This window comes from Leuciscus leuciscus (assembly GCF_965113295.1).
Source record: "Leuciscus leuciscus genome assembly, chromosome: 19".
NCBI classification, from domain to species: domain Eukaryota; kingdom Metazoa; phylum Chordata; class Actinopteri; order Cypriniformes; family Leuciscidae; genus Leuciscus; species Leuciscus leuciscus.
In genome coordinates this window covers 27,485,147-27,512,711 of record NC_138743.1, presented here as the reverse complement: position 1 = coordinate 27,512,711, position 27,565 = coordinate 27,485,147, and the positions used below count along the sequence as shown (strand labels likewise).

Sequence of the window (27,565 nt, the reverse complement as noted above, 5' to 3'; positions counted from 1 at the left end):
GTGAGTGGCCGTGGTGCAGGACGGAGGAGCACAGCACAAGGGAGAGGATTACTACTGCTTTACAACTGAGGACCCTTGGGCTGATTAGAGTATTTTACAAGAGCTTTGCCATTCATTTTGGCTGTTCTTTTTTATCAAAGGGAACAACCAAAAGGGATTAAAAAGGTATTGTATGTTTCAATTAGTTTAATTAGTTTCTTTTGCATTTTCTTTCATGCAAAGTTTCCACCAGACGTTCAAAAACCTTTGAGCACAATTGCACTTACTCAGGATTAGACTAATTAAAGCTGTTCTTTTATTTCTTTTTAACAATTGCATTTTTAATTTACTTCGTTTTCTCAATTTCTGAGACGACCAGTAAAAAGAAACAAAAAAAATATATATATTTTAGCTCTATATTAACTCACTGAATTATTTAACTTTTAAATGATAAGTGGATGTTAATAAAACATTTTCATAAACGCTCACAATGGACAAGTCAATCATTCGTTTTCATCTCAGAAAAAATAAACGGATTTTTCCACTTTGATTCTGGACAACATCGAGGAGGATATATACTTTTTTCCCCAAAGGAACCGCATTATCACTCGTTAAGTCAAAGCCTGGTTGTGCTGGATCCCAGTTGGAGCCACAGGCGCGCAGCTGGGGGTGTCTCAGCCCTTGGAGAGGCGCAGCACTGGCATCTAATGGCAAACACATTTCAGACTGGATTTTGAGCCTTGTTTACCCATCAACATTTAAATGGGATGCCCATGACCATTCTGGAATACCCTTCTTTGGATTAGTCAGTGGGATGGATATTTATTTATTGCGGAGCGATGAAGTCAAAGCACGACTGAGGAGTTAAGAAAAACTTCTTTGCCGCCTTCAAAAGTTCCGTGTCGATGATGAATCTACATGAATGGGGAACTTCTCTCACATCTGGATTAACTTAATGCAATTTAGGTAGTATTTACCAAGGACCAAGGAGACCATATTGCTTTGACTAAAATAAGGCTGTAACTGGATGAAATAAAATAAATATATATATTTTTCTGCAGCGATTACAACTGCTCTATGAGACTTCACCTCACCAGGCCATCTTTAGACCGCTTTCTTTTATTCCCATGGAAATCGTTTTTACGCGTGAAGTAACCGGGTGTTGGATGGCACCCCTCGCTCAGCTGTTGCCCGAAAGTGTCAAGCACAGCGGATCGGGTGTGTTTGGCAGCCAGTTGCGCATCTGTGTGTGGGCGCCTGGTGATGGGGGGTGTACGGAGAAAAGTGCGCTCAGACACCGCTGGACAGATGAGCGGTACCAAAAGCGCACCCGTCTGCCATTCCAGAATTGATTCCCACGGCAATCCAATTGATTCCCAAATTGCGGCACAGAAAGGGGTCGACTAATTACAGTCTTACTCAACACCCCCGGATTCACCAAGGATAATTAGCTTGAGTGGGGCTGATATGAGCAAATGGCAGAGCTTCAGTCTTCTCTGGGCTGTAAAAAAAGGAAAAAGGAAAAAAAGAGTTTTCCCCCCTTCACTTTGAAGTAGACCTTGCGGTATCATTTTTTCACAAAAGTTTTAACGAACTGGATATGCTTTCATCAAGTATTATTTACCTTGATTTCATTATTTTTATCATTATTAGTTTACAAGGAACCAATTAAATAGGTGGTGCATTTTTTAGGATAATTAAGTTTTGCAATAACAGAGCTGACCACTTCAGATTGAGTGACACTGGCTGTGTGCTGAAGCGCTGATGGAACCCAGGGGTCTGAGGATTAGACAGACAGAGATAAAACACGCGCGCGTGGAATGTCTGATTAGAAACTCGGCAAGGCAAGCGTTTAAGACCAGTGACGGGACCTTTGGAAATCACAGGAACAAAAACAGAATGCAACAATTTGTGCTTCAGAACTGTAATCTTGTTTACGCACTTTAGTCTTATAGTTCATAAAACGTTTGAATATAATTGTTATTTCAGATGGCCAGATTTAATTGCATATTAATTTAGACCGAGAAAAAATATAGATTTTAAATAAATGAAACCGTCAACCACTCATATCTCCCGCTCAGAGTCACATAGATTAAGCAGTACAAAGATAAACCATTCTTAATACTGAGATGTGTCCATATGAGCTGTTATGTCTTATATTTTAAGATATCCGTATGGTTTAGGATTTTAAAAGTTAAAATTGTAATTTTTGGAACACTGAAAAACAAAACAAAAAAAAACCCTCATATCTGTTGATTCTACTCGCTGCGGTGGTCTGTCGGGGGAAATGTGTAGGACTGTGTCTCCTCCTGCTGGTCAAACAGTTGAAGCTGAACAGATCTACCCAAGCGCTCCCCGACAAAGAGTCTGGCGTCAGTTTACTGACTGAACAGCGTCCAGACTCTTAAAGACCTTTTATGTCTTGGCACTGAACCTTTCCAAAACTTTCTACTTCCGATGATTCAGACTACCTGAGCTAATAGAGGTTCATCTTTTACACTGGATTAACCACAAGAGATCAAACACAGAACTGACACACACACACACACACACACACACACACACACACACACACACACACACACACACACACACACACACACACACAAAAGAATAAAAAAGTTATATATATATATATATATATATATATATATATATATATATATGTATAATTTTCACATTTTCTTCAAATATTTTAAATCATAACATCTTTCCCCCCCTTTCAGCTGAGCACAATCAAAGTAACCATGGGATTCCTGGAGACACATCTTGTTTTGGGGATTGTCTTTCTAGGGGTATTTTCAGGTATGTGGAATAAAAAAAAAAAAAAAAAAAAATAAAAAAAAAATATATATATATATATATATAGCATTAATCAAAACTATTATATATATATATATATATATATATATATATATATATATATATATATATATATATATATATATTAGTTTTGATTAATGCTATTTTTTATTTTATTTATTTTTTATTTTATTTATTTTTTATTTTACTAATATAAAAAAGGGTTATTTTTTTTATATAGGCTATATTAAGCCTATATTCATTGAATACATTGAATATTTCCCTGCAGATGTTTCAAAACCTCGGCCGGTCATTAATTCAGATGAAGATGAATTTATTCTGACACCTCATTCGGATTTCAACATCACATGCTCTGGAGAAAGCAGAGTGAGATGGGTCGAGCCATTACCGGACAACAGCGTAGTGCATTCCGGGTCTAATCACAGTACTTTGGTGATCACTGATGTTGAGGCATTAAACACACGTCTCTACACCTGCGAATATGTGGATCAGCCTGAAAGCTACGCTGATATCTACGTTTTTGTTTCAGGTACGTTATTGTTCACGACTACTGAATAGCCTACAAATTATTAGCACATTATGTTTTTGTAAAAATGTCTCACCTCTTGTTCCACAGATCCCGAGGTTCCATTCGTATCTGAACCTGTTGTTGAGGCAAATGAGATGGGCATGACTATCCCATGCCTCGCCACAAACCCGCATTCTCAAGTGATTCTCAGAGACCTGCAGAGTGGGGACGAGGTTTCTCTGTTTTACGACCACAAGATCGGCTTTTTCGGCATATTAGCACCAGGTCAATACGTTTGCGAGACGAGCGTGAATGGCAAAGCAGTGAGGAGCAGCGTTTATAATGTGATAGATGACACGGGTAATTAATGCACAACAAACAATTAAACATTCAGAGTGTTTAGGTTACAACTTTAGACATTCTACCAACTATAAGTACACTGTAAAAAATTATATGATCAATAAGTTATGACAACATATTTTTTTACATTGCTTTAACTCATTAAGTAAAGCAAAGTTTTTTTAATAGGTTAAATAAGATTCAACTCATTTTTTTAAAAAGTCAGTTCGATTTAATTTAAGTTGAAATGACTTAAACATCCAAGTTGATTGTACTTAAACATTTAAGGCAGCAACTTTTTTTTTTTACCGTGTAACTTAGCAACTTCATGTATCTCTCTCTAACTTGCAACTATGTCAGCTAACTCTTAATTAGGGTCACTGTGATTTTGCCAAGTAAGAAATGTTCCTGGATCAACATTTTTTATTGATCCTGAAGCAACATTCCTGTCTGGAAATTTAGTCCTAACCCTATCCCTACATCTAAACCTAACCCTACCCATAACTTTTCCCTAAAATCAGAGTGAAATTATGGGTGAATAACACTGATGTAGAAGCACCTAAGCCCGGTTGAAAGCCTTAACTTGACATAAACTGTAAACTTGTCCCTCAAATCTGATTGGTTGATTGGAATGTTTTCCAGGATCAACAAAGAAGTTGATCCAGGAACATGTTGTATTTGGTGAAATCACTTCACCCTCTAATTAGAGTATTAGTAGACCGTTAGATCAGGGTAAGTACAATAAGTTGACTTGTACTTGCAAAAGTTACTTACAGTAATTAGAATGTCTCTTGGGGAACATCAAAATAAAGCGTTAGCAGATATTAAGCAGACAAGTCTATACTAATACTCTAATGACTGGTCGTTGACATGTTGCAAAGTTACTTATAATTAGTAGAATGTCTAAAGTGGACTATTGGAATAAAGTGTTATCTTTTATTAAAATTTCTGTATAATGGGCCATAAAGTGTAACATAGGTCATAGCTTTGACATTACATGAGTACCAAGGGAGATTACAAATTCTTGTTGACGAAGAGATGATGACATTTTGAGTTGGGGTGGGCTGCAGGTGTGAGATACTTACACACACTTACTTCATTTTAGATCATCACACACCGCACGTTACTCATGAGAAGAACATTTAGTGGCTGTCGATAGCCACTGCGTAAGGAATTTATACAGGAATAAATCGAAATGATTGATAAAGTGATTGGGTGTTTCTGCATTGGTCTTGGACTAAGTTTAAGTCCTTGCATCAAGTAACTGGCCCTGTTTTCACTCACACATGTTTTTATCATTAATAGAAGACTAGTAGGCAAAAATGAGTTTTATAACAGCATTGTTCATTTATTGAATGATTTTGATTGTATTGAAGATGACGACGACGACGATGATGAACAGCATGTGAATGAGGATAAACAGCAGGGCTTCAGCATACAGCTAAGAGCCAGTATGGAGGATGTGAAAGAGGGGGATGCCGTCAATCTCACCTGTGAGACTCCCCCTGGAAAGGCTTTCCACCAGCGGTGGCTGCATCCCCAAAAACAGGCAAGAACCTCAACCAAGAATATTTTTTTTTCTCTCTCTCTCTTTCCCTCTCTATTTTGTACTTCCCTAATATATGCAAAACTGGGTCCTCTGAAACTCTAGAACTGAAGACTTCTGATGTGATGCAGAGGTGTTTTCTGGTGTAGTATTCCTTTACTCTTTATGTTACAGTAGGAGAGAATGCAAAAATATAATCTTAAAAAAGTGAAGGTAGAAACCTCAAAGGAAAGGAATGACACTAATTTACTGTGTACTTTGACCTATGACCTGCACGTCCTGTGAGTGTTCAGGACAGATGTGTGTTTCTTACTGGTCTTGTGAATCCACATGTGTGTGGGAATATAGAAAACTTTGCATGTTTAAGGAAGGATTTTCCTAAAGATGCCAGATTTATTTTTTAGTTTGTGATATTTTTGTGCATTTGATGATTAATGTGAGTTCCTAATCAAAATGTGTTTGTTTGTTTGATAGTTATTTATTTAGTTGTCATTTAGTTTCTATTTGATGATGAAAGAGTTAAAAAAAAAGAAAAAAGTTAGTTAGTTAGTTAGTTAGTTAGTAAGTGTGTGTGTGTGTGTGTGTGTGTGTGTGTGTGTGTGTGTGTGTGTGTGTGTGTGTGTGTGTGTGTGTGTGTGTGTGTGTGTGTGTGTGTGTGTGTGTGTGTGTGTGTGTGTGTGTGTGTGTGTGTGTGTGTGTGTGTGTGTGTGTGTGTGTGTGTGTGTGTGTGTGTGTGTGGCCTGGTAAACCCTACATTATGGGGACAAAAAATGTCCCCACAAAGATGGCAATATCTGAAATCCTTGTCCTTGTGGGGACATTTTTTGGTCCCCATGAGAAAAACAGCTTATAAATCATCTTAAGTGATGTTTTTTGAAAATGTAAAAGTTGTTTACTTGGTGGTGAAAGTGAGTTCCAAATCAAAAGAAGTTAGTTAGTTAGTTTTTGTGAGTGTTTGTGGGAAAGATGTGTTTATATTTCATTGTGATGTAGCTCACCATCCATGTTTGTTTGTCTGTCAGAAGCATTATCTTTAAAATAAGAGACATTGGTTTTTGAAAGCAGTGTGGAATAGTGTAGAGAAGTTCCAAGTCCTTGTCTGGTCTGGAGCTGTGTTGGTTCTGCTGGGGTTGTTTATGATGAGTTTGCTGCGCTTGTCTGATTGCAGCCCTTTAAAAGACTTGTGTAGAGCTGATTTATCTCCACCAGGCTGCACTGAAATATGGGTACAGACTAGTCCTGGAAGAGAATATGTGTTACTGAGGCTAAAGTACATCTTTGCAAAGAAAATACTGTAGGTTAAATAGATTATAAAAAAAATAAAGAAGAATCCTGCAACTGATGTCTATCATCATTCCACATGTGCACAGTAAACACAGTGTGTGTAATATTGCTCTTTATTTTCTCTCCTCGTTCTCTCACTATTCAGGCCAGAGAGGCTGTTCCGATAAAGTTAGATTTCCCAGACAAGGTTGAGTACATCCTCAACATCCCAAAATCCTCTGTGGCAGACACTGGACGCTATGAGTGTTCTGTAACCAACCAGGTCACTGGACAAACCAAGTCCAGCAACGTGTGGATCACAGTCCATGGTATGTACTTCCCTTTCTCACTTAGATTCTGCACACCTCTGCTTTCACCATTAAAACCAGTAAACGGAGATGGGATGAACAGATGTGGGGTAGACAATCAATCAATGTTCTTTCTTTCTTTCTTTCTTTCTTTCTTTCTTTCTTTCTTTCTTTCTTTCTTTCTTTCTTTCTTTCTTTCTTTCTTTCTTTCTTTCTTTCTTTCTTTCTTTCTTTCTTTGCGTCCTTCCTTAGAGAGCTCTTTTGTGGAAGTAATATCTAATGGTATTGGGCCAGCGGAGGTTGCGTCTCTTCTGGAGGAAAAAGAGTTCACCATTTACATTGATGCTGACCCTGAGCCAAAGGTCAGGTGGTTTAAAGATGGCCTTCAGCTGGATGACAGCTACATCTCCACCAAGACCACTCATCTGGGTGGCCTCAGGTAGAATTTCACAAAATTGCTCACAAAATACACAATATTTTACTCTCCATTACTCTATTACTGATAATATTTCTATGAAATATATTATAATATATGAATGTATTTCTTTGATATTACGAAGATATTACGAAGGTTTTATGGGAACACTTTTTATTAACCTAAATAAATAAATGCTGAAAAAAGTATTTTTTTAATATTTAAAAATTAACATTAAATATTTATAAATAAATAAATACTGTAGAAATGTATTTTTTATACATAATTTTTTTTAATCAAAATAAATAAATACTACAAAACTTTTATATTTAAAAACATTAACCAACATTAATACATTGTAAAAATTGTTTTAGAGAATTTTATTTCAACTTAAGGTTGATTTTTGAATATTCATTCAACTCCAAATATTATAAATATATTTGTATATGTACAAATGAACATTGAGTTAGATTGATAAATGCTGTAAATGTATTGTTAGTTCATAATACCTAATACATTAACCGTTGTTAACAAAGCTTTGTCAAATAACTGTAATGATTATGTCTTTTTCTTACGAAGGTATGAGAATATTCTGGTCTTCCGCCATCCCATAGAGGAGGACAGTGGCATCTATGAGGTTGTTGCGTCGACTGGCTCCAGGACTTCAAGATTTTCATTCAAACTTCTGGTTGAAGGTATGATTATATAAAACAGCCGAACTATATATGAAGTGCCTGGATTGATTCCGAAACCCAAATCTAAAGCATTGGTATGCATGAGATGTGTATTAGAATATCAAATACTTGTTCATGTCATGATCAATGTTTTTTTTTTTGTACAGCCATACACCCAGAGCTGCCACAAACAGTGCTGGCTCCAGTGATGTGGCCCCAGAGGGAGAGCATGGAGGTGTCTCTCCACTCAACTTTCAGACTCACATGTCGAGGTCAGGCCGAGCTCATTTGGCGCAGCCCTGTTTATCTTCATGATCAGACCGACTCTGAAAAGAAAGGACTCTTCATCTCTACTGTGACTGTTGGCAATGCGACAGCTGCTCACACAGGAGAATACAGCTGCAGCTATGACAGCAACAACACTGAGGAGACCACCATATACGTCTATGTGCCAGGTAGCTAGTGATTTTTCTTTCCACCCCTCTTATTGTACAAGCTGAGTTGTTGTAGTGAAGTTGAATTTCTTCCCTTCAAACATTTTGTTCCATCAACGCACACAGATCCACAAACACCGTTTGTACCATCCATGACACCTTTTGAAAACCATGTGTTGAGTCATGATGAAATGGAGATTCCCTGCCGTGTGACAGACCCCAGCGCCAGCGTCTCTCTGACTCACATTGAGACCAATCAGGTTCTGCCCAGTGTCTATGACAGCAAGAGAGGTTTCGTTGGCCTCTTCAGCGCTGGCACGTATGTCTGCAGGGCCCTCATTACAGGACAGAAGCATGACAGCATACAGTACATCGTTCACGGCTGGACAGGTCAGTTCATTTTAGAGTTTTAAAAAATCGACATATTCTTAATCCAAATAATTTCAAAACAAGATTATACTTGAGAAGCAAAATTGGAAAAGAGGAATATTTTAATTGTATTTTTCTAAGGTTTTTGTATATATATATATATATATATATTATATATCCCAAAAAAATATTTACTGGAATAAACATAAGACAAAAATGTAATTGTGTATTTAATTAAATGCCTTAAGTGTTTATATAGTCTCCTTAAAAACAACTTAATTTATCTTACACTAATTTTTGTTCTTGCAAGGTTCAAGAATGTCTAATCTAAATATCTAGTTCAGTCATGAAACTCTAGAAGGTGCAGGCTGATTGGTCCTTTACATGCATCTGCAACCAATCACATCGTTACCGCATGGCACAAGATGAATGACTTCTGCTGATACTGCAGCCAGTGAGATTGCTTCCTCAACATTTAAATAGTCTGGTTTATTGTTTGCTGTAAGCTAGTCGTGGACCGCTATCAGAGTTCCTCTGAAAACCTCCCACCTCCCCCAGCTCCACCTGCCTAGATCTGCTACAGGAATTATGTGTTTCTATTAATGCAGAAGCAGCAGATCTAACATGCTCACAGCAGTGTGTATGTGTATCTTTTAGCAGTAGCAAGTCCATACTTGCAACAATAATCAATAGCAGCAGCAGTGTAGCAGATCTAGTCCTAGTAGGCTTCTACTCTGCAGAGACCAAATACATTAAAATTGCCATATTCAATGACATGCTTAAACTATTCAGAGTTGTCATGATTGTATATATATATATGTTAAATGTTTCTGCCCTTTTTCAGGAGACAATGAATTTTGTTCCTTCCCCAGCCATGCATTAAACCAACTGAATTTGACATTATTATATTGTTTCTCAGGAGGGTCTGATTTGAGAGTCGAGCTACGAGCAGAGAAGAAGGCTCTGCTGGCGGGTGAGACAATCACTGTTGACTGTGTGGCCAGAGGCAGCATGATGTTGGAGGATCACTGGAAATACCCTGGGAAACTGGTGAGATAAACAGCTCCAAAATAATAATAATAAAAAAAATTATATATATATATATATATATATATATACTTCACCTTCCCACAAATCTTGTTTAACCTAGATAAAATAAAACAAAATAATACAAATTCAAAATAAGTATATTTTTTACATACATTTATATTCTGCCTCTGTCGTTCTCTCTCAGGCGGATCGAGGAGTAAAGACCGTAAAGGAGAATGAGCGAGATCTTGAGATCCATTATACTCTGAGAGTGACTAATGCCTCACCGAAAGACAGCGGCATCTACGCCTGCTCCATCACTAACATTAACAGCAACGAGAGCCAAACCAAACAGCTCACAATTACAGTCTATGGTACAGAGATCACATATACACTCACACAGACACACGCTATAAAATACACATGATTTTCAATGTTTAAGGCAGATTCACACATATGCATACGTGACAGAGATTAATTTGCATTCCTAATCTGCCCTTATGCACAGATCATGAGTTTGTGCACATAAATCCATTGATTGGTCCAGTGGAGACTACTAAGCTGGACGATGTGCGAGAGTTCAGGGTGGACATAGAGTCTTTACCCGCCCCCAAAGTCACATGGTTAAAGGACGGCTCCGTCCTGGGAGACGTTGCTGTAGAGATCAGCACCAGCCTCCTGAATATCAGCGAGACCAGGTGACCACAACTTCCACCTCACCAACCTCATCTGAGCACTGTGGCATGCTTACATCTTCAGTATTTACAAGTGACTAAAATTGCTGTACTTTTAAATTGTATTTGTGCTTAAATATTTTAAAAGTGTTGATTTAAAGCTGTTGTGTGGTTTGTTCAGGTACCAGGGTGTGTTGACCCTAATCAGGGCTAAAGCAGAGGACAGTGGGAACTATACCGTCAGGGCAGAAATAGGCAGCCTGACTACCAGCTACAATTTCTACCTTCAGGTTAAAGGTGGGACCTTTTTTTTTTCTCTACCTACAGGTTGTTTCTGTCACTCCTTTGTTTACCTACATTTACATGTGTTTGCTTTTGCCTCTGCTTGCTGTTGGTTTATCTCGATGCACCTCTATATCTTTCTTCAGCACTCTTTACATATATTTGCTTATGTTTTTCTTGCTGTCAACTGGAGGATCTTTGTCAAGCAATCTGTAGCTACATGTACTTACAGTACAAGTGCTGGATTTCTTATGTTCTGGATGTTTTCAAAACAGAGGTGTAGAAATTACTGAACATAATTACACCATGTTAAAGTAAAGGGTAATGTTTAAAAATGTTACTCAAGTTTCCACATTTAATTGTACTTAATTATGTTAAAAATTAGCTTTTGAAATTGACAGATGAAAACAAGAGATCTTTGTATTAAATAAACATTTAACCACAATGCAAGGCTCAAAAAAATAAAAGCTCAAGGATTCGCAAGTTATTAAATGGAAACTAATGTCATGAAACCTGTTTCCTGAAACATCAAACAAATCAATAATTATTTGCACAGCATAATTGTTTAAATAAAAGTGTATGAAGTCATAGCTTCCACAAAGTTATGGTATGAAAAAAGAAGTAATACATTATTTGTATCATATAAATTGTTTTGTAAAAAAACAACATTCAATTAAAATTAATATTAGAATATTGTGAAATATTATTACAATTTAAAATAACTGTTTTATAGTTTAATATATGTTCAAAGTGTAATACTTTTTTTTTGATGCAAAGTAGAATTTTCAGCATCATTACTTCAGTCTTCAGTGTCACATGATCCTTCAGAAATCATTCTCATATGCTGATTTGCTGCTCAAAAACATTTCTTCCCTAGTGAAAAAAACGAAATATATTTAAAATACAGTAAGTATACTACAAATCCATTGCTGCCTATTCATAATGTACTTGAAATATAAATACTTTATAACATTATAAATGTGTTTACTGTCACTTTTGATTATTTTGATGCATCCTTGCTGAATAAAAGTATGAATTTCTTTTTGTGGCCAAAACAATTGTGGTGGGGCCAGTAAAAATGTTGGCAAGGAAAGTAAAAATCTGTCTCCTCTTACAGTTCCCCCTGTGATTGTGGACCTGATGGACATCCACCATGGCTCTGCTGCAGGTCAGGAAGTGGTGTGTACTGTTGGCGGCTCCCCTGTCCCTGACGTGGACTGGTATATCTGCAAAAACATTAAACAGTAAGCAGTCTTCCTTCTTCTTTCGCTCTGTTCCCCTACAGGTATTGGAATACAGGTATTTCTGTCTTCCTTCATTTGATCATCATTTCTCACTCTTTCCTTCTATAAAAGCAGTCCAAACTGGTGACACAGTCACATCCCTAGAGTTTAAAGTTAAGGCACCATAATGACATGCTGACCTCACTTTTCTTTCTTTCACCAGCTGTGCCAACGATTCCTCCCAGTGGATACCGCTTCCGATCAACTCTACGGACTTCACTGTGGAACTGCAAATGGATGTGGACAACCACATTGAGAGTCACATCATTTTCCACCATCTTGAGAGCACGATTGCTGTGCGCTGTATGGCCAGAAATGACATGGGTGTTGTTTCACGGGAGGTTAAACTTGTGTCAAATGGTAAGAAGCCTGTTCTTGTCTCTACTGAGACTGCTTTTTAAAATTTTAACAGCCACAAAGTTGATTTTTTAAACCAATCCATTCATCTGAAGTGCTTTAAATCTCTTAGTGTCACTGTTTGTCATGCATGCATAGGGTAAACAAAGTTTCAAGCTGATTTGAAACTAATTTGAATCACAGGTGTACAGTTTATTTAGGGATGAATTCCTGGGAGTAGATTTGCACTGAGAATAAGTTTTGTTTGTTGAAATTTCATTCACTGTAAGGAAAGATCTCTGTTTGTGTGTGATTATCTGTTCATCATGGTGCTTTAAACTCAGCAAATGCTACTTGTAGTAGTCCTAACATCTGTTAGCCTCATTTTGTGCCTGTCTTGTCAGGCTCCCCATGTCATTTTCCTGTGATAGATTTCTCAGGTGGACCATCCACTGCGTTTAGAAACAAATCCATATGTGTTTACACTAGTTTCTGTTGGCAGGGGTTTCGCTTCACTTAGTTACAGCTTAAATGAATTGCTCACACTGGGCACCTTGATTAACACAGCATACAAAAGTGATGCAGTTCAAAATATTTATACTTGTATAATGACATTATTAGGTACATTATTTTAGCTTTAGCACAAGGAAAAGCTAGTTTTGTTTCGGCAGTTTTCATAGATCAATTTTGTACCATATCCTTTCATATTTCCACCCTCCACCTCCTCATTGCTGCTGGTGTGTTCAGGTCCGCACTCAGAGCTCACTGTGGCTGCTGCTGTTCTGGTGCTGCTGGTCATTGTCGTCATCTCACTCATTGTGCTGGTCATTATCTGGAAACAGGTACTCACTCACTCATTCATCCACTCACTCACTCACTCATTCACATCGACTCATTCACTCACTCATTTATTTACTCAATCACTTGCCCGTTTACTCATTTACTTACACTGACTCGTTGACTCAACCTTTCACTCACTCACCCTTTTAAATGCTTATTCATTCATTCATACTTACACTACCAATCAATAGTTTGGTGTCTGTAAAAATCTTTTTAAGAAATGAACCTTTATTCCGCAAGGATGCATTACATTGATAAAAAGTGACAGTACAGAGTAAAGATTTATGTTTCAAATAAAGACTGTTCTTTTGAACTTTCTATCCATCAAAGATGTATTACGGTTTACACAAAATATTAAGCAGCACAACTGCTTAATATTGATAATAAGAAGAAAATAGTATTAGAATATTAGAATGATTTCTGAAGGATCATGTGACACACTGAAGACTGAAAATTCAGCTTTGCCATCACAGGAATAAATTACTTTCTAATGTAGATTCAACATTGTAATAATGTTTGACAATATTACGTTTTTACTGTATTTTTGATCAAATCAATGTACCACTGGTGAGCATAAGAGCAAAAACATTAAAAATCTCACTGACCCCAAACTTTTTGAACGGTAATGTACCTATTTGCTCATTCGCTCAGTCTCTTTATACAATCACTCACACATTCATCCACTAACATACTTATTCAAATATTCACACTGATGCACATATTCACAAATCCCCACTCTCTTACATTCATTCTTGTAGTCGCTCATGCACATTTGAGGTATGAATAGACAATGCATCAACACAGTCATATTAGCTTCTGTGAGAGCTGAAATGAGATTGTAAATTGAACATGTCACATTGTTTGTGTGTGAATGACACTTCTCACCTCTCAACCTGAGTGTGGAACAGCCTGACTGTCCTCCAGTATCTGTAAGCTCTGTTCCTGATCACATGCGAATCACTCTCTCCTTCTGCACCTGTGTTTCAGAAACCACGTTATGAGATCAGATGGCGTGTGATTGAATCGGTCAGTCCGGACGGTCACGAATACATCTATGTCGATCCCATGCAGCTTCCATATGATTCCCGCTGGGAGTTCTCTCGAGATAGCCTTGTTCTGGGTGAGTCGCAGTTGTAGTGAATCAGTCCACCATGGTCTTGTCTTGTGGATTCAGTGTGTTTCAGCCATCTTTAAGTGACATTTTGTTGTGGTCGTGTGCTTGATGGGATTGTGGTTTTGTAATCTGACATCATCACAATCTACTGCACAGATTATATTTAGGTGATCTGTGTGGTGACTGTGCAGACTGATTGAGGTTTTTGACTCAAACATCCAAAATGGTCTTGCACAGGAAACCACTGTGGTAATACTGAATGTTACAGAAAGCGCTTTGTGTTTGCATGCTCTCTTACACTAGATAATGTTTCTGTGGACTGTGGCATCCTCTGGTTATGCAAACGAGTTAAAAGTTTGTGTGTGTGTGTGTGTGTATGTTGCAGGCCGTGTCCTGGGCTCAGGAGCGTTTGGGAAAGTGGTGGAGGGCACTGCTTACGGACTCAGTTGTTCTCAACCTGTGATGAAAGTGGCTGTAAAAATGCTTAAACGTGAGTTAATTGAAGTTTGACTGGTAGTTCTGATTTGCATATATAAAATGTCTGGTGGGAATACTTTTTTTACAAGCAGGATAATAAACACAGCAATATCTCATTTATGAATTATGATGATTAATGATATTAAAAGCAAATTTTTGTTGGCAATATGGTAATATAATTGGTCATATGATTGATTCCTCAGCGACAGCACGCTCCAGTGAGAAACAGGCTTTGATGTCAGAGCTGAAAATTATGACCCACCTGGGCCCTCACCTAAACATCGTCAATCTTCTAGGAGCGTGCACCAAATCAGGTGAAAATGCACAAACACACAGATAACAAAGACAAAAAGACAGTCTCTAGGGTGGTGTCGTCTTGGTTTGTGGGTTTTTATTGTGTGGCGTTTTAACAGGCGGAGTTAAGTGTAGAACTTGAACCTCCTGCTTTTAGACATTTTACAAGTCTCTGAAAATATTAGACCAGTTTTATTAACACTGCTCTCAATCCTTCTCTTTTTCTTTCTTTTTGTCCATTTCTATTTTCAGGACCAATCTACATTATCACAGAGTATTGTTTCTATGGAGACCTGGTGAATTACCTGCATAAGAACAGAGATGGTTTTCTCAGCCGCCACACAGAAAAGGGCAAGAAAGATCTAGACATTTTTGGCATCAACCCAGCCGATGAGAGCAGCAGGAGGTCAGCCAACACACATACCCACACAAAAGATGTGATTTGCTGCATTTTTAGGTCAAAACGTGATGTTAGGAATTGTTTTTGTTTAGCTCTTTAATCTGATTGAAGATTAGGGGTGTCAGGATTGCAGTCTAATTGGGTAAGTGAAGTCATTTATGAGAGGAGAGAGATAAAAGACAAGTAAAGAGGTAGAGAATAGGGGTGTCACGATATACCATTATTGACAATAACCGTGATATTTAAAAAATGAAATATCTTTATCTTGTTAATTAGGGGTGTCGCAATAAAGAGGTTTTGGCGATACCGTAATATTTCAAATGAATAGCACACATATGATAATATGGCACATAAATTATCCAGTGCCAGTCTCTGGTTTACATCCCAACGTACAGTATGTGGCAGTATTGCACCTTACCGCTGGTTGCCACCTGTCATAAAACGCAAGCAGTCACAGCGCGCAGCTGCTACTGACGCGTAAAAGCATGTCGTTGGATATGACAGACGAGACACTCTATATACCCACACTCCAAGAAAGTTAGCTCGCTAGTATGGACGTTTTTTGGATTCAGCAAAAATGACTCGTTAATCAGAAATGTTACATTAACCTGTTAACTGCTGACTCCTTTCTGTGTTCTTTTACATCCCTCTGGGCTTTTAGACCAAAATTGTGCTCATACGGATAAAAACTTATGGAATATCATATGTTTACTTCAAATATCTTTAGACAGCAGTATTTTTTCTTCTTTTATTTGACCCATAATAGGACGATATGAGCATTATGGAGCGCTAAACCCTCACGTGTAATGTATGTTTCATTCATACTCAATGCTGGAGGACTGAAAGAGTCCAGGAAAGTTCCAGGAAATCCCTAATACAGACAAAGACGTCCAGTGATCGCTGTAGCTGAATAAAACGCAGATATACAGCAGACACCTATTGAAGAAGTGCATACCTTTTTGGTCAAGATCTTGTATTGACAATGCAAGAGTCAAGCACTCTGTAAAGTCTACTCCAGCACATCCCAAAGACTTTCAAGGAATTTAAGGTCTAGACTCAGAGGTGCCAATTCATGTGTGAAAATTATTCTTCATGCTCCCTCCCAACCATTCTTTCACAATTTGAGCCTGATGAATCTTGACATTGTCATCCTGGAATATGGATGTGTCTTAATATATGGTTGTTAAAGAAATGAAAAGCTACAGACTCCATCAGTTAGGGTTAGAGGAACTGTTGGCAAACATAGAAACATAATAATCACTGCAATAATGACCCAATCATTGACTCTTAAGCATTTGCCTATTTAACTTAACTTAAGTTTTGAAACTAAACAAAAGTGAAGTTTGTCACCTTTAAAAGAAAACTCAGGTGGTTACTGGCCGTATGCTGTAACCCACAGTGAGAAGATTGGTGATCTAATCTCTACACATTCACTTACAGTACACATCAGATTGTTCTGCTATAAGATGACCTAATCATTCATTAGCATGGCCAACTATACAGATAGTGTGAGTGTTTTCATTTGGCTAGAGTGACCTTACACAGCATTATGTTCTCCCCAGACTTATTTTTTCTGTATTTATGTGTGTGTGCAGCTACGTCATCCTGTCTTTTGAGGGGAAAGGTGATTATATGGACATGAAGCAAGCAGACACCATGCAATACGTCCCCATGCTGGAAATGAGTGAAGCTTCAAAATACTCTCCCATCCAGAAATCAGACTATGACCATCCTCCCACTTACAGACAGTCAATTGGTAAGAGAACTCTTTTAAAGGAATAGTTCACCCAAAAATGTATATTCAGTCATCATTTACTAACCCTCACTCTCATGTTGTTTCAAACCAACTTGACTTTCATTCCTCTGTGGAACACAAAAGCAGATATTTTAAAGACTCTGCTTTTTTCCCCATCCAAGAACAATGAATGAGAACTGAAGCTTTCAAGCTTACAAGGCAAGCCATGTAATTCCAGAATAAAAGCTAATAATGGCTGAATAGAAACAAAAGAATATGATAAAAGAATAATGAGGATTACGTCTTATACCCGCAGAGGTGTGGAAGGTTTGTCGAGGGAAAACAATAGAACATGAATCGTGCAGTTCTCCTTGCCAGGCAATAGAAAATAGACTGCAAATAGATGTTTACAGGGCAATAAAATAATGTTTTAACATCTTATTAGCCTTCTCTAAAAACTCACATGACATGGTCTTAGAAAATGCGTCATAAAATTAATCGTTTTAGAGTCCTCATATTTGAAATGAAGCATGAGCAGATTTGTGGCTTGGCTTCACTTTAATTTTGGTTATAAGTTGTTATACCACATCCACATAATATTTTTATACATTTAAAAATATATTCTTAGTATTTGTTATTGTTTTTATGTTTGATCTGATATTTCTCCATATTAATAACAGTCTGAGTAATTCTGAGTATTGAACTGTAAACTCTTAAGTTTTGGCTTTCTAAATATATGTTGGTTATGTGTCTATTCAGAATGACCATAAAAGTATCATAAAGACTGACTTGTGTGCTATTGCACTAGCTATTTGTACATATATGTATGACTATTGCAAGTCTTCTGAAGTCATATCCAAGCTTTGTGTGAGGAACTGGATTAGTCCGACCAACAGATTCATTGAAAAGATCTTACTCCATGAATGATTATTCCCGAATCATTAACTCTTACCAAGCAGAGCTGAAGCACATGACAATATTAACAGTGGAAAAACATCTTAAATTTTAGACTACAGCCAAATTTACAAAGCTATTGTATGACTTTAAAAACTTTAAAAGTTTGAAAGCTCTAATTCATTGAAATTGCATTGAAAATAGCATGAAAAAACATTTTCTCCCTGTGTGTTGTACGGAAAAAAGAATGTCATACAGGTTTGGAACAACATGAGGGTGAATAAATAATGACAGAGTATTTATTTTTGGTTGAACTATGCCTTTAAGTATAAATCACATCTCCACCTCTTTCCTTTTCCTGTTCTGTTTTCTCATTCTTAATCCTCCTGACTTATTTTTTTTCCTTTTGGCACTTTATTTTTCTGTCTATCCCTCGTTTACTGCACGTACTCCCGTTGGTTTGGCATGTTGTGGTCTGGTTTGGCTTGGCTGGTTGTTGTAGGAAACACACACACATACACACTGATGTTTAGCTAGTGATAGCAGAGAGGTCCACCCATGTCACTACAGTCCGTGCACCCTGCAATTACAGATGGTAATTGTAGCGCAAACGTCTTAATGCATCCATCTGCCTGCCATTCCTCAGACTTTACACATACACAAAATCATTTTGAGCATACAGTTCTAATTTAAAATGTTTGTGTGAATAACAGACGGTGAAGTTGAGAACCTTCTCTCAGATGACACCAATGAAGGCCTGACGACAGTGGACCTCCTCAGTTTCACCTATCAGGTGGCTCGAGGGATGGAGTTCTTGGCCTCTAAGAACGTAAGTTAAATCCTGTTTTTGCAGGATAACTGCCTCTGTCAGTTGAGTCTGTAAACATTTGCTTCAAAACACTTTTGATCTTGCTTATGCAGTTTAGACATAACATTGAGACATGACATTATAGTGATTCTGGATGTTTTTGCGGAGGAGGTGACTTGATGGCAGGTTTCTATATTTGAGAAAATGGTTGCTTGTATGCACTGTGGCTGTATAGTTAAAATACGTAGGATTGAGGGTTTGCAGAACTTCCCTGGTAAACTGAAACCTCTCAGTAAAAACGATGCTGCTATCATTTCATGTTAAGTTGAAACAACTATTAATTAAACCTCTTGTTTAAAATTCGGGTTTACTAAATCTCATCTCACAAAGGTGGACTTTCTAGACCACCCTTGAAGAAAGACAGAGAGTGAGGGAGAGAGTTGAGGAAAGTTTGAAAATAATAGTTCAAATAAAACCGATTTATAAAACTGCTTATACTGTAATTAAAAGAAATCCTGATAAATCATTTTCAAAGAAATAATATAATGTGTGCCATTTAAAAAAATGTGTATAAATATTTGTGTGGCACTTTATCCTTTTGTGGTTTATAAATGTCTTAACATAATGCTAAATTATATAGAATATAATATCAGTATAGTATAAAGAGAAAAATAAATGTTTGAGCCTTTTGATGGGGCTGTAAGGGTACATGACAAATGTGTACAAGACTATGTTACACGTTACATATGTTACTATGTTAAGTATATAAATAAATATGTTCTCAAATAAATTCTTTTTTCTATATAATACAACCCACTAAAACTGAACTGAATCTCTCTGTACCAAACACACTCTCTTGTTTACTTTTATTTGTCCCTGTTTCACACAGTGTGTACACAGAGACTTGGCTGCACGTAATGTCCTGCTGTCTCAAGGCAAGATAGTGAAGATCTGTGACTTTGGCCTGGCCAGAGACATCATGCACGATAACAACTATGTCTCCAAAGGAAGTGTGAGTGGTTGTCTCAGTCCTTATGTGGTGTTTTTGATTAATCATCTTAGATTATGGATATTTTCAGTGTTTTGACATGGCCTATTTTGGCAAAAAGAGCTGGAACAAACGTCTTCTAATACTTCGTCTTTTTGTCTCTCACACGCAGACTTTTCTTCCAGTGAAGTGGATGGCCCCTGAGAGTATTTTTGATAACCTGTACACTACACTCAGTGACGTCTGGTCTTATGGCATCTTATTATGGGAGATCTTCTCTCTTGGTATGATTAATATGACCATAGATTTTATTTTAGCATTTATTTACAAACTTTACAAATGCACAGTATATAATGTGTTTTTGTCGTTTCTGTAGGAGGGACGCCTTATCCAGGTATGGTTGTGGATTCCAGCTTCTACAACAAGATCAAGAGTGGATACCGAATGGCGAAACCCGAGCATGCTTCCAGTGAAGTGTACGTTCCATCTCGAAGTTTGCGTGACTGCTTTGCTGTGCTTGGCTGCGGTTGCCGCAGATATCTGACCAGTGTGCTGTTGTTTGTCTATGTGCAGCTATGAGCTTATGATGAAGTGTTGGAACAGTGAACCAGAGAAGAGACCGTCTTTCCACAGCCTGAGTGATACGGTGGCCTCTCTGCTGCCCTCAGGATATAAGAGGGTAAGCCTGAAACACGGACACTAGATTGAGATTTATCACTCTCAAATGGTCTCAGTTTTATTTAGGATGAAATCATTTTTAGGAGAGAATATTTCTCAATCATTTACTAAAACTATTTAATTATTTCTCTAACTAAAATATTTGTGCTATTATTATAATAGAATTGAAAAAAAAAGATTTTAATATATTTTTATTTTAAATATAGATATATTTATTCTTAACTAAAATAACAATGATAAAAAAAAGAACAAATGTGAACAAAAATTAATCAAATAAAAATTAATAAAAATATCTGATGTTGTAATTAATCTCTTCCAAGACATCTGAACCATGTATTTTGCCAAAAAGAACCACCAAATAAGACAAGAAGGGGGTATCTGATTGATATATACAAAAATTAACAACCATAGCCTTGTAAATGAGATGTTTAGGGTAGAGTTAATTTAACATTTACGACACCACACTAATTTATAATGTTATAAGGGATGAAATCTAACCTGAAACTAAATTAAATAGCAATTTACAATAGTCATTTCCAAAAAAATAAATAATGAAATAAATGCTATCTACTGTATTTATGCTCCATTAAACTATCTAAAACTAAACTAAAATTGAAAACTATAATATAGAATTTAAAAAAAAACTATAATAACATGTCCCATCATGCCCTAATAAATGGCCCAGATAAAAGTATGGTGGAAATGGCTTCCCACTTCCTGTAGCTTAAATGCAGTGTGTCAAACTGGGCTTTGAGGCCTTGGCTATGTCTATGTCATCGTTGGCAAAACTGCCAGACCACTAACAGAGATTAGCACACCAGCGCTCCAGCTGGCTAACGCCCCAGCAAGGCGAAACCCAGCAGTGCTAATGACCAGGAGCATACAGTTAGCGTCCGCCAGCTAGCCATAATTGTTCTATTAAACAGACACCACACGTGGTACTTCAAAACTCTGCTTCCCAGAGTCACATGGCCCAGGGAATAACTAGCTCCTGTTATAGCACCTTGGGCAGGGGTGTGGTGGGAAATGCGGTTCGTAAATTGGCCTGTAAGTTCTTAAGTAACCGCAGAACGCTTGGAGAAATGGGGCAGAACTTCAGAGTTGAGCAGTGTTTATGGTGGCGTTGAAGTGCTATTTACAACAACCAGAAATGATTCAATTTCTCCCTCATTTCCTTCATTTATAAGAGAGAACGGCAAGCTTAATTTGAGATTAACTACAATATTCATGTCACATAAATCCTATTCAATAAACTCGTTTTTCTACTTGTTATTGCTGTAATACTCTTTCAGTTGTACTTTTATGTTTTATTTGTATAATATTTTAATATGATTTTTTACATGTTATTTATTGCTTTTCTTGTTGTGCAGTGTTATGAACGCGTGAATCATGACTTCCTGAAGAGCGATCACCCCGCTGTGACTCGGGTGCAGTGTATTGACAATGATGATGCGTACATGGGCGTGCTCTACAAGAACCAGGGCAAACTAAAGGACCGCGAGAGCGGCTTTGATGAACAAAGACTCAGCTCTGACAGCGGTTACATCATTCCTCTGCCGGACCTCGACCCACTGTCAAATGAAGACTACAGCAAGAGGAACCGGCACAGGTAGCCCACAAATTACATTATATTCTCACTTTGGGGTATTAGGTTAGAATGATGATTCCAAAGAAATTAATACTTTTATTCACTAAGGATGCATTAAATTGCACTTTTGATCAATTTAAGGCATCCTTAGTGAATAAAAGTATTAATTTCTTCTTCTTTTTAAAAAAAAATCTTACTGACCTCAAAGAACTGTTGTGTATGTCCAAAATTAATGGACAAAATTAATGAAATGTTACAAAAGATCTCTATTTAACATAAATGCTGTTCTTTTGAACTTTCTATTTCTCAAAAAAAAAAACAAAAAAAAAATACCTGGGCCCGTATTCATAAAGATTCTAAGAATCCTCTCAGAAAACTCTTAATTTAGCTTAAAACTTTTACGTAGGAGTCTTAGCTTAAGAGCAATTCGGGACTGATCTGAGAGCAACTCTGAGTAAGGAAAAGACAAAAACTTTCATCTTAGTAAGGAGGCGGGGTTGACCCCGTTGCTATGTATGACACAATCTTTTGACGACTGTGATTGGTTGGTTGTCCAAGAAGGGAAAAAAAAGTGATTTTAAGTATAGGGTCTATTCTAAGCCTTCACTTTGAAATTACATGCGTAATTTTTCCTATTTGACCGTTCTCTCACACACACACTCACACACACACACATTATATATATAAATCCTTTTTATTTTTATTTACCATGCTGTTCATTTCCTATAAGGTATTTGCTTGGCTTAGAATGATAAAAATTGTTCCACTCTTTCCAATTACACTGATTGCTGGCATGTCTATTTAAGTGGTGGTTTGAATGTTGGTTTTAATGTATCAAACATGGAATTTTCCCAGTTGCCAAATATCGTAATGTAGTGATTACTTTCATTTCTGGCGCTATGGCATATGCGCTGTATCGGAGATATTAGCGTGTCTCTAATAAGATCTGTCACAAACATGATCCCTGCACGATCTAATCTATAGCGTCTTATTAATTCACTGTTATTCATTGTCTTCAACACATTTCTTCTCCCTCTTCGTCTTTCTGCCATGTTCTCCTCTGCTAAAGAAACTCTTAAGCCTCTTAAAAGTCCTCGTCCGTGCTCCTAACAATTTTGACCTTAAGAGCTCTTTTAAGGGTTAAGATGCTTTCTGAATTCCTTTTTTCTTTACTAGGATTTTTTCTTTAATTTTAAGAGTAAACGCCCACATTTCTAAGAATTTTCTTAGAATTTTGTCACTAGGAGCTACTCTTTGCATTAAGATTCTTTATGAATACGGGCCCTGGATTTTTTTTAAATCACCATTTCCAAAATAATATTAAGTAGCACAGCTGTTTTCAACATTGATAATAATAAGAAATATTTTTTGAGCACCAAATCAGCATATTAGAATGATTTCTAAAGGTTCACGTGACACAAAAAAAATTGCTATTGACAATCTCATAGTATAAATAGTTATTTTTTCTGCACAATGTATTGGCCACCATATCGGTATTGGCCGAAATATGTTCATTTTTAATGTTATTGTTATCGGCCCGATGAGAATATTTGGCCGATATCTTAAAGCCGATAAATAAAATATTATTTCCTTAAGCTGAGACACTTCAGATGCGCACTGTTCGCATCCATGATGGTTTTGAATTGCTTGAATATGATTGGATTTATAATTTTTTTGGTAAGGAAAGTTGGCCTTCATTGAAGTTGATTAATTTTAAAACTTACACGGGTTCAGACTAGCTTGATTTATGTTGAAGTGCTTGGGACATGGCTTTTAATTGTGAGACTTTTGTTTTATCAAGCTCTCAAAAATCATATAAAAATTAGGATTTAGATTTATCGGCCAATATATCGGTTATTGGCTATCAAATTTAAAGAATTATCAGTTAACGGATATCGGCCAACATTTTCATATCGGTGCATCCCTACTTTTTTCTTTTCTTTTTCTTTTTGCATTTCAACAAAATGTCATATTTATGACACATTTAAAAACTTTCCAGTACAATATGAATGACTGAACTGTCCTCTCTTTTTCTCTGTAGCTCTCAGACGTCGGATGAAAGCGCAATAGAGACAGGCTCTAGTAGCTCCATGACCAAGCGTGAAGGAGAGACCCTGGAGGACATCACCTTGCTGGACGAGATGTGCTTAGACTCAGGAGACCTGGTGGAGGACAGTTTCCTGTAAGAGAAAGATGCAAAGAGAGAGAGAAAGACATCTACAGACAAATTTTACTCTGATCCATTACAAGTTCATGGATCTCTCCCTGCATCCTTCAATCCTATTTTCCTCACTACACTCTATTTGAGCCTTCAGAAGAAGAAAACAAAACTTTGATGCGTGAATGTCATTGATGTTTTTGGATTAGACATCGCCCTCTACAGGTCTGGAGGAATGAGCTGTGCACCACAGGACTTTATGAGTGCTCTTGATGAGGCTCAGTAAGTGGTTAAGTGACTCTAATGGAGCTGAGACCAATGTAGGGGAAGTGGAGAAGATATTTGTCTCTGTATATCATTTCTGTATGTTTGTAATGTGTTTGTTTGTGTGTGTCAGTGAATTATATGATCTGTATTTTGACGGGCATTCCGATCAGCAATATAAGCATGTCATTTAAAAGCATTTCAGTGACCTGAGTGGTTTCACAACTGCTACCTTTCAGATGAATCAATCTGAGCTACTAAAAAACCACTATAAACACTTAAAAACCAGCATAACTGAGTCAACATTCAACTATTTTGAATCAGGCCTGTTTTGTTTTTTTGCCTCTCCCACATTTTTACAGAACCTTATGTAATTTGAGGAGCAGTACACCAACTAAACAGCACAAACCCTGTAAGACATATAGGTTTAATGTAACTGATCATATATCGTCAATGTCTCAATAAGTGTGGCAGTTTGAATTTTATTTTTGTACTATTTGGATAGAAGGGATATATTATTTGTGAATACTGGGTTCGGAATTTATGTAGTCCTGAATGAAGAAAATGGCAACTGTGTTTTGACCTGTGAGTCGCATTGTATTTTTATAACTTCAACCTTTATAAGTTGCTGATATGTCACTATTTATAACATCTTTATGTGTGGCCAAAGTTTTTACCTTACTGAAGCAAAGAATTTTCTGATTTTGTAACTATTATGTTAGTCTGAGGCATTACTGATATTCAAACCTAATCTTTTAAAAAAAGATGATCCAAATGAAATGGCTTATCTCAAAGAGTTTCACGGCATCTTTTGGGGCTTTTGCCTAGTCTTTGAAGCTTGTACTGCAGTATAGTCATGAGGAAAGTTATGTTTGAAAGTCGGTACCTTTTTCAGTTTTCTCTGATTCTGCTCCAAGTTGTACCTGTCAAGTGGATTTTATGAGCATTCAACCAAATGGAAATAGAGATAATCATGCCCTGCCTGAAATGCTAGTTCAAAGTCCTAGTGAAGATTTTTCACCCTCCACCAAGAGCGATTAAAAAAATCACAGTGTAGATAAAATCACATAGCCAAATCCTGTAGTCTTGAAGCATCTTAGAGACGCGTCATTTAGATTTTCTTTACTTTGATGTTATACATCACTGTTTGTTGTAAATGTGTATCATTGTATAACAGGACTTCAGCATATCACTGCCTGCCCCATCTTCACCCTCTACTGTGGCACGTCAGGAGGAGATATATATATAAAAAAAACTGTTGCACTTTTTAAAACTCTTCTTTTGAATATGTTATAGCATTTCATTATTCTGCTTTTTGTGTGTGTGTGTGTGTGAGTGTGTGTAGACGTTGAAAATGTGTCTATGCTGAAAAAGGAAGGTAAATGATTCCTAAAGAGACAGTAGAGTGAATGTTGTTTTGCAGGAAGAGGAGAAACAAAGGAGAGGTATGAAGTATATTCTATGGTACAATATGCGTAATGCTAGGTAGTTATTCCCTTTAACAGATGTTATTCTTTTGCTATAATATGCATTATGACCATGTACATTCAAAAGATTTATATTTCAATAAATGAGATTTAATTGACTCTGTAGTTGAGCATTTCTAGCTTTAAATTGTATTATTTTTGAGATCTTGCTCTGATTATAAATAACTGATGCAAGAGTTTCCAACCAGACAGATTTACACAACTAGAGTATTTGATTGATTATCTCATATAAATAAAAAAATCTAATATCTGGAATATTGCTATAGCACAATAAAGCCATGGCGTACATTCAGACAAGACTCACCTGTTTAAAGAATTTGGGGCAAGTTGTCTCATGTTGTAGACTATATGTAATTTTAACTTACATAATTTGTTAAATAATTATAATTATTTTGTATTTTTTTGGACCAAGCAATAGACATTTTTAAGATATTTATATAATAAAAATATAATAAAAAGCAATAGAAATTAAGTTAATAAAAAGACTATTAATTGACTATCAATAGAATAAATCTACCCTGATAATTTTTTTTGTTTTTGTTTTTTTGACCAAGCAATAGCCATTTTTAAGATATTTATATAATAAAAATATAATAAAAACTAAAAGCAATAGAAATTAAATTAATAAAAATACTATTAATTGGCTATCAATAGAATAAATCTACCCTGATAAGAAGTGTGACTGTGTGTGACAGTCTCCCCTACAAATTATGCTAATTCTATGTAGATTTCTATTGAAGAATGATGTTGTAGTGATGCCATATGGCCACTAGAGTGCGCAATGACATCATCTGTGAGTGTGTGTGATTGTGAGAGCGTACTGTTTGTCTGTCCTTTGCCTGTTTTTTTGTTTAAATATTGTTACAGCTGGAATTCTTGTGGAACCGCCTTCGTCTTACCTCGTTAAACATCGAGTGAGTTTCTGGTTTTACAACAACAGGATATGCAAATATATGGATTAGGGAAGAGAACGAGAGAGGGTTTTTGATAAATGTGAAATGGGTGCTGTAAAACGTTTACACAAGGCACAATGATTTCAAAGTAGTCATCCCCTATTTGGGAAAACCCCCTTTTAAAGGATATCTCTGAAGAGGCCCAGAAAATGTTGCTGTATACAACCAAGGTGCAGACGACATTAGAGAGTTTACAATGTGTTTATTATTATGTAAACATATTTTATTGTTTCATTATTTTGTGCAAGCATATTTTATTTCAAGTGAGGTGAATTATGGAAGTGTTTCAAGGTCTAGTCTAGTGGAAAGTGTCCAGTGGCTGCACTCTTGTAAATGTCATAGGGAAGGACCCTTCACAGCAAGCTCTTGCACACATTTTAGACTGGAACGCTCCATAAATGATTGCTGATGACGCTGGTTTCTGAAGGGACGCATGTGGGTGTTCAAAAAAACTATTTTGATTTCAGCCTTAATCACTTTTTTACATTGTGACTTGGTTCAGCACTGAAGAGGACACTGAAAGTATGATCCTTACATTTTCCTCACTTTGACTTTAGGGCTTAAATATACAGTATATTTACTTTTAGTACTAAGGCTAGTTTAATATGTTTACCAATTCCTACCA

General features: G+C 36.7%; 1 protein-coding gene across 1 annotated transcript; it reads left to right on the top strand.

The window, feature by feature from the left end:
* The first annotated feature begins 2 nt into the window (after positions 1-2).
* Positions 3-26,085, top strand: pdgfra (platelet-derived growth factor receptor, alpha polypeptide). Its single transcript, XM_082147535.1, has 29 exons — positions 3-165; positions 2,706-2,784; positions 3,071-3,331; positions 3,419-3,670; positions 5,026-5,198; positions 6,625-6,787; positions 7,019-7,205; positions 7,761-7,876; positions 8,023-8,310; positions 8,416-8,679; positions 9,578-9,708; positions 9,893-10,061; positions 10,196-10,385; positions 10,543-10,658; positions 11,761-11,887; positions 12,090-12,286; positions 13,010-13,104; positions 14,090-14,222; positions 14,602-14,706; positions 14,897-15,007; positions 15,240-15,393; positions 16,983-17,143; positions 18,730-18,845; positions 19,714-19,836; positions 19,985-20,096; positions 20,189-20,288; positions 20,386-20,491; positions 21,861-22,099; positions 24,120-26,085. The coding sequence occupies exons 2-29, from the start codon at positions 2,727-2,729 to the stop codon at positions 24,262-24,264; spliced, it is 4,392 nt and encodes a 1,463-aa protein (XP_082003661.1). The 5' UTR covers positions 3-165; positions 2,706-2,726; the 3' UTR covers positions 24,265-26,085.
* Positions 26,086-27,565: the final 1,480 nt, after the last annotated feature.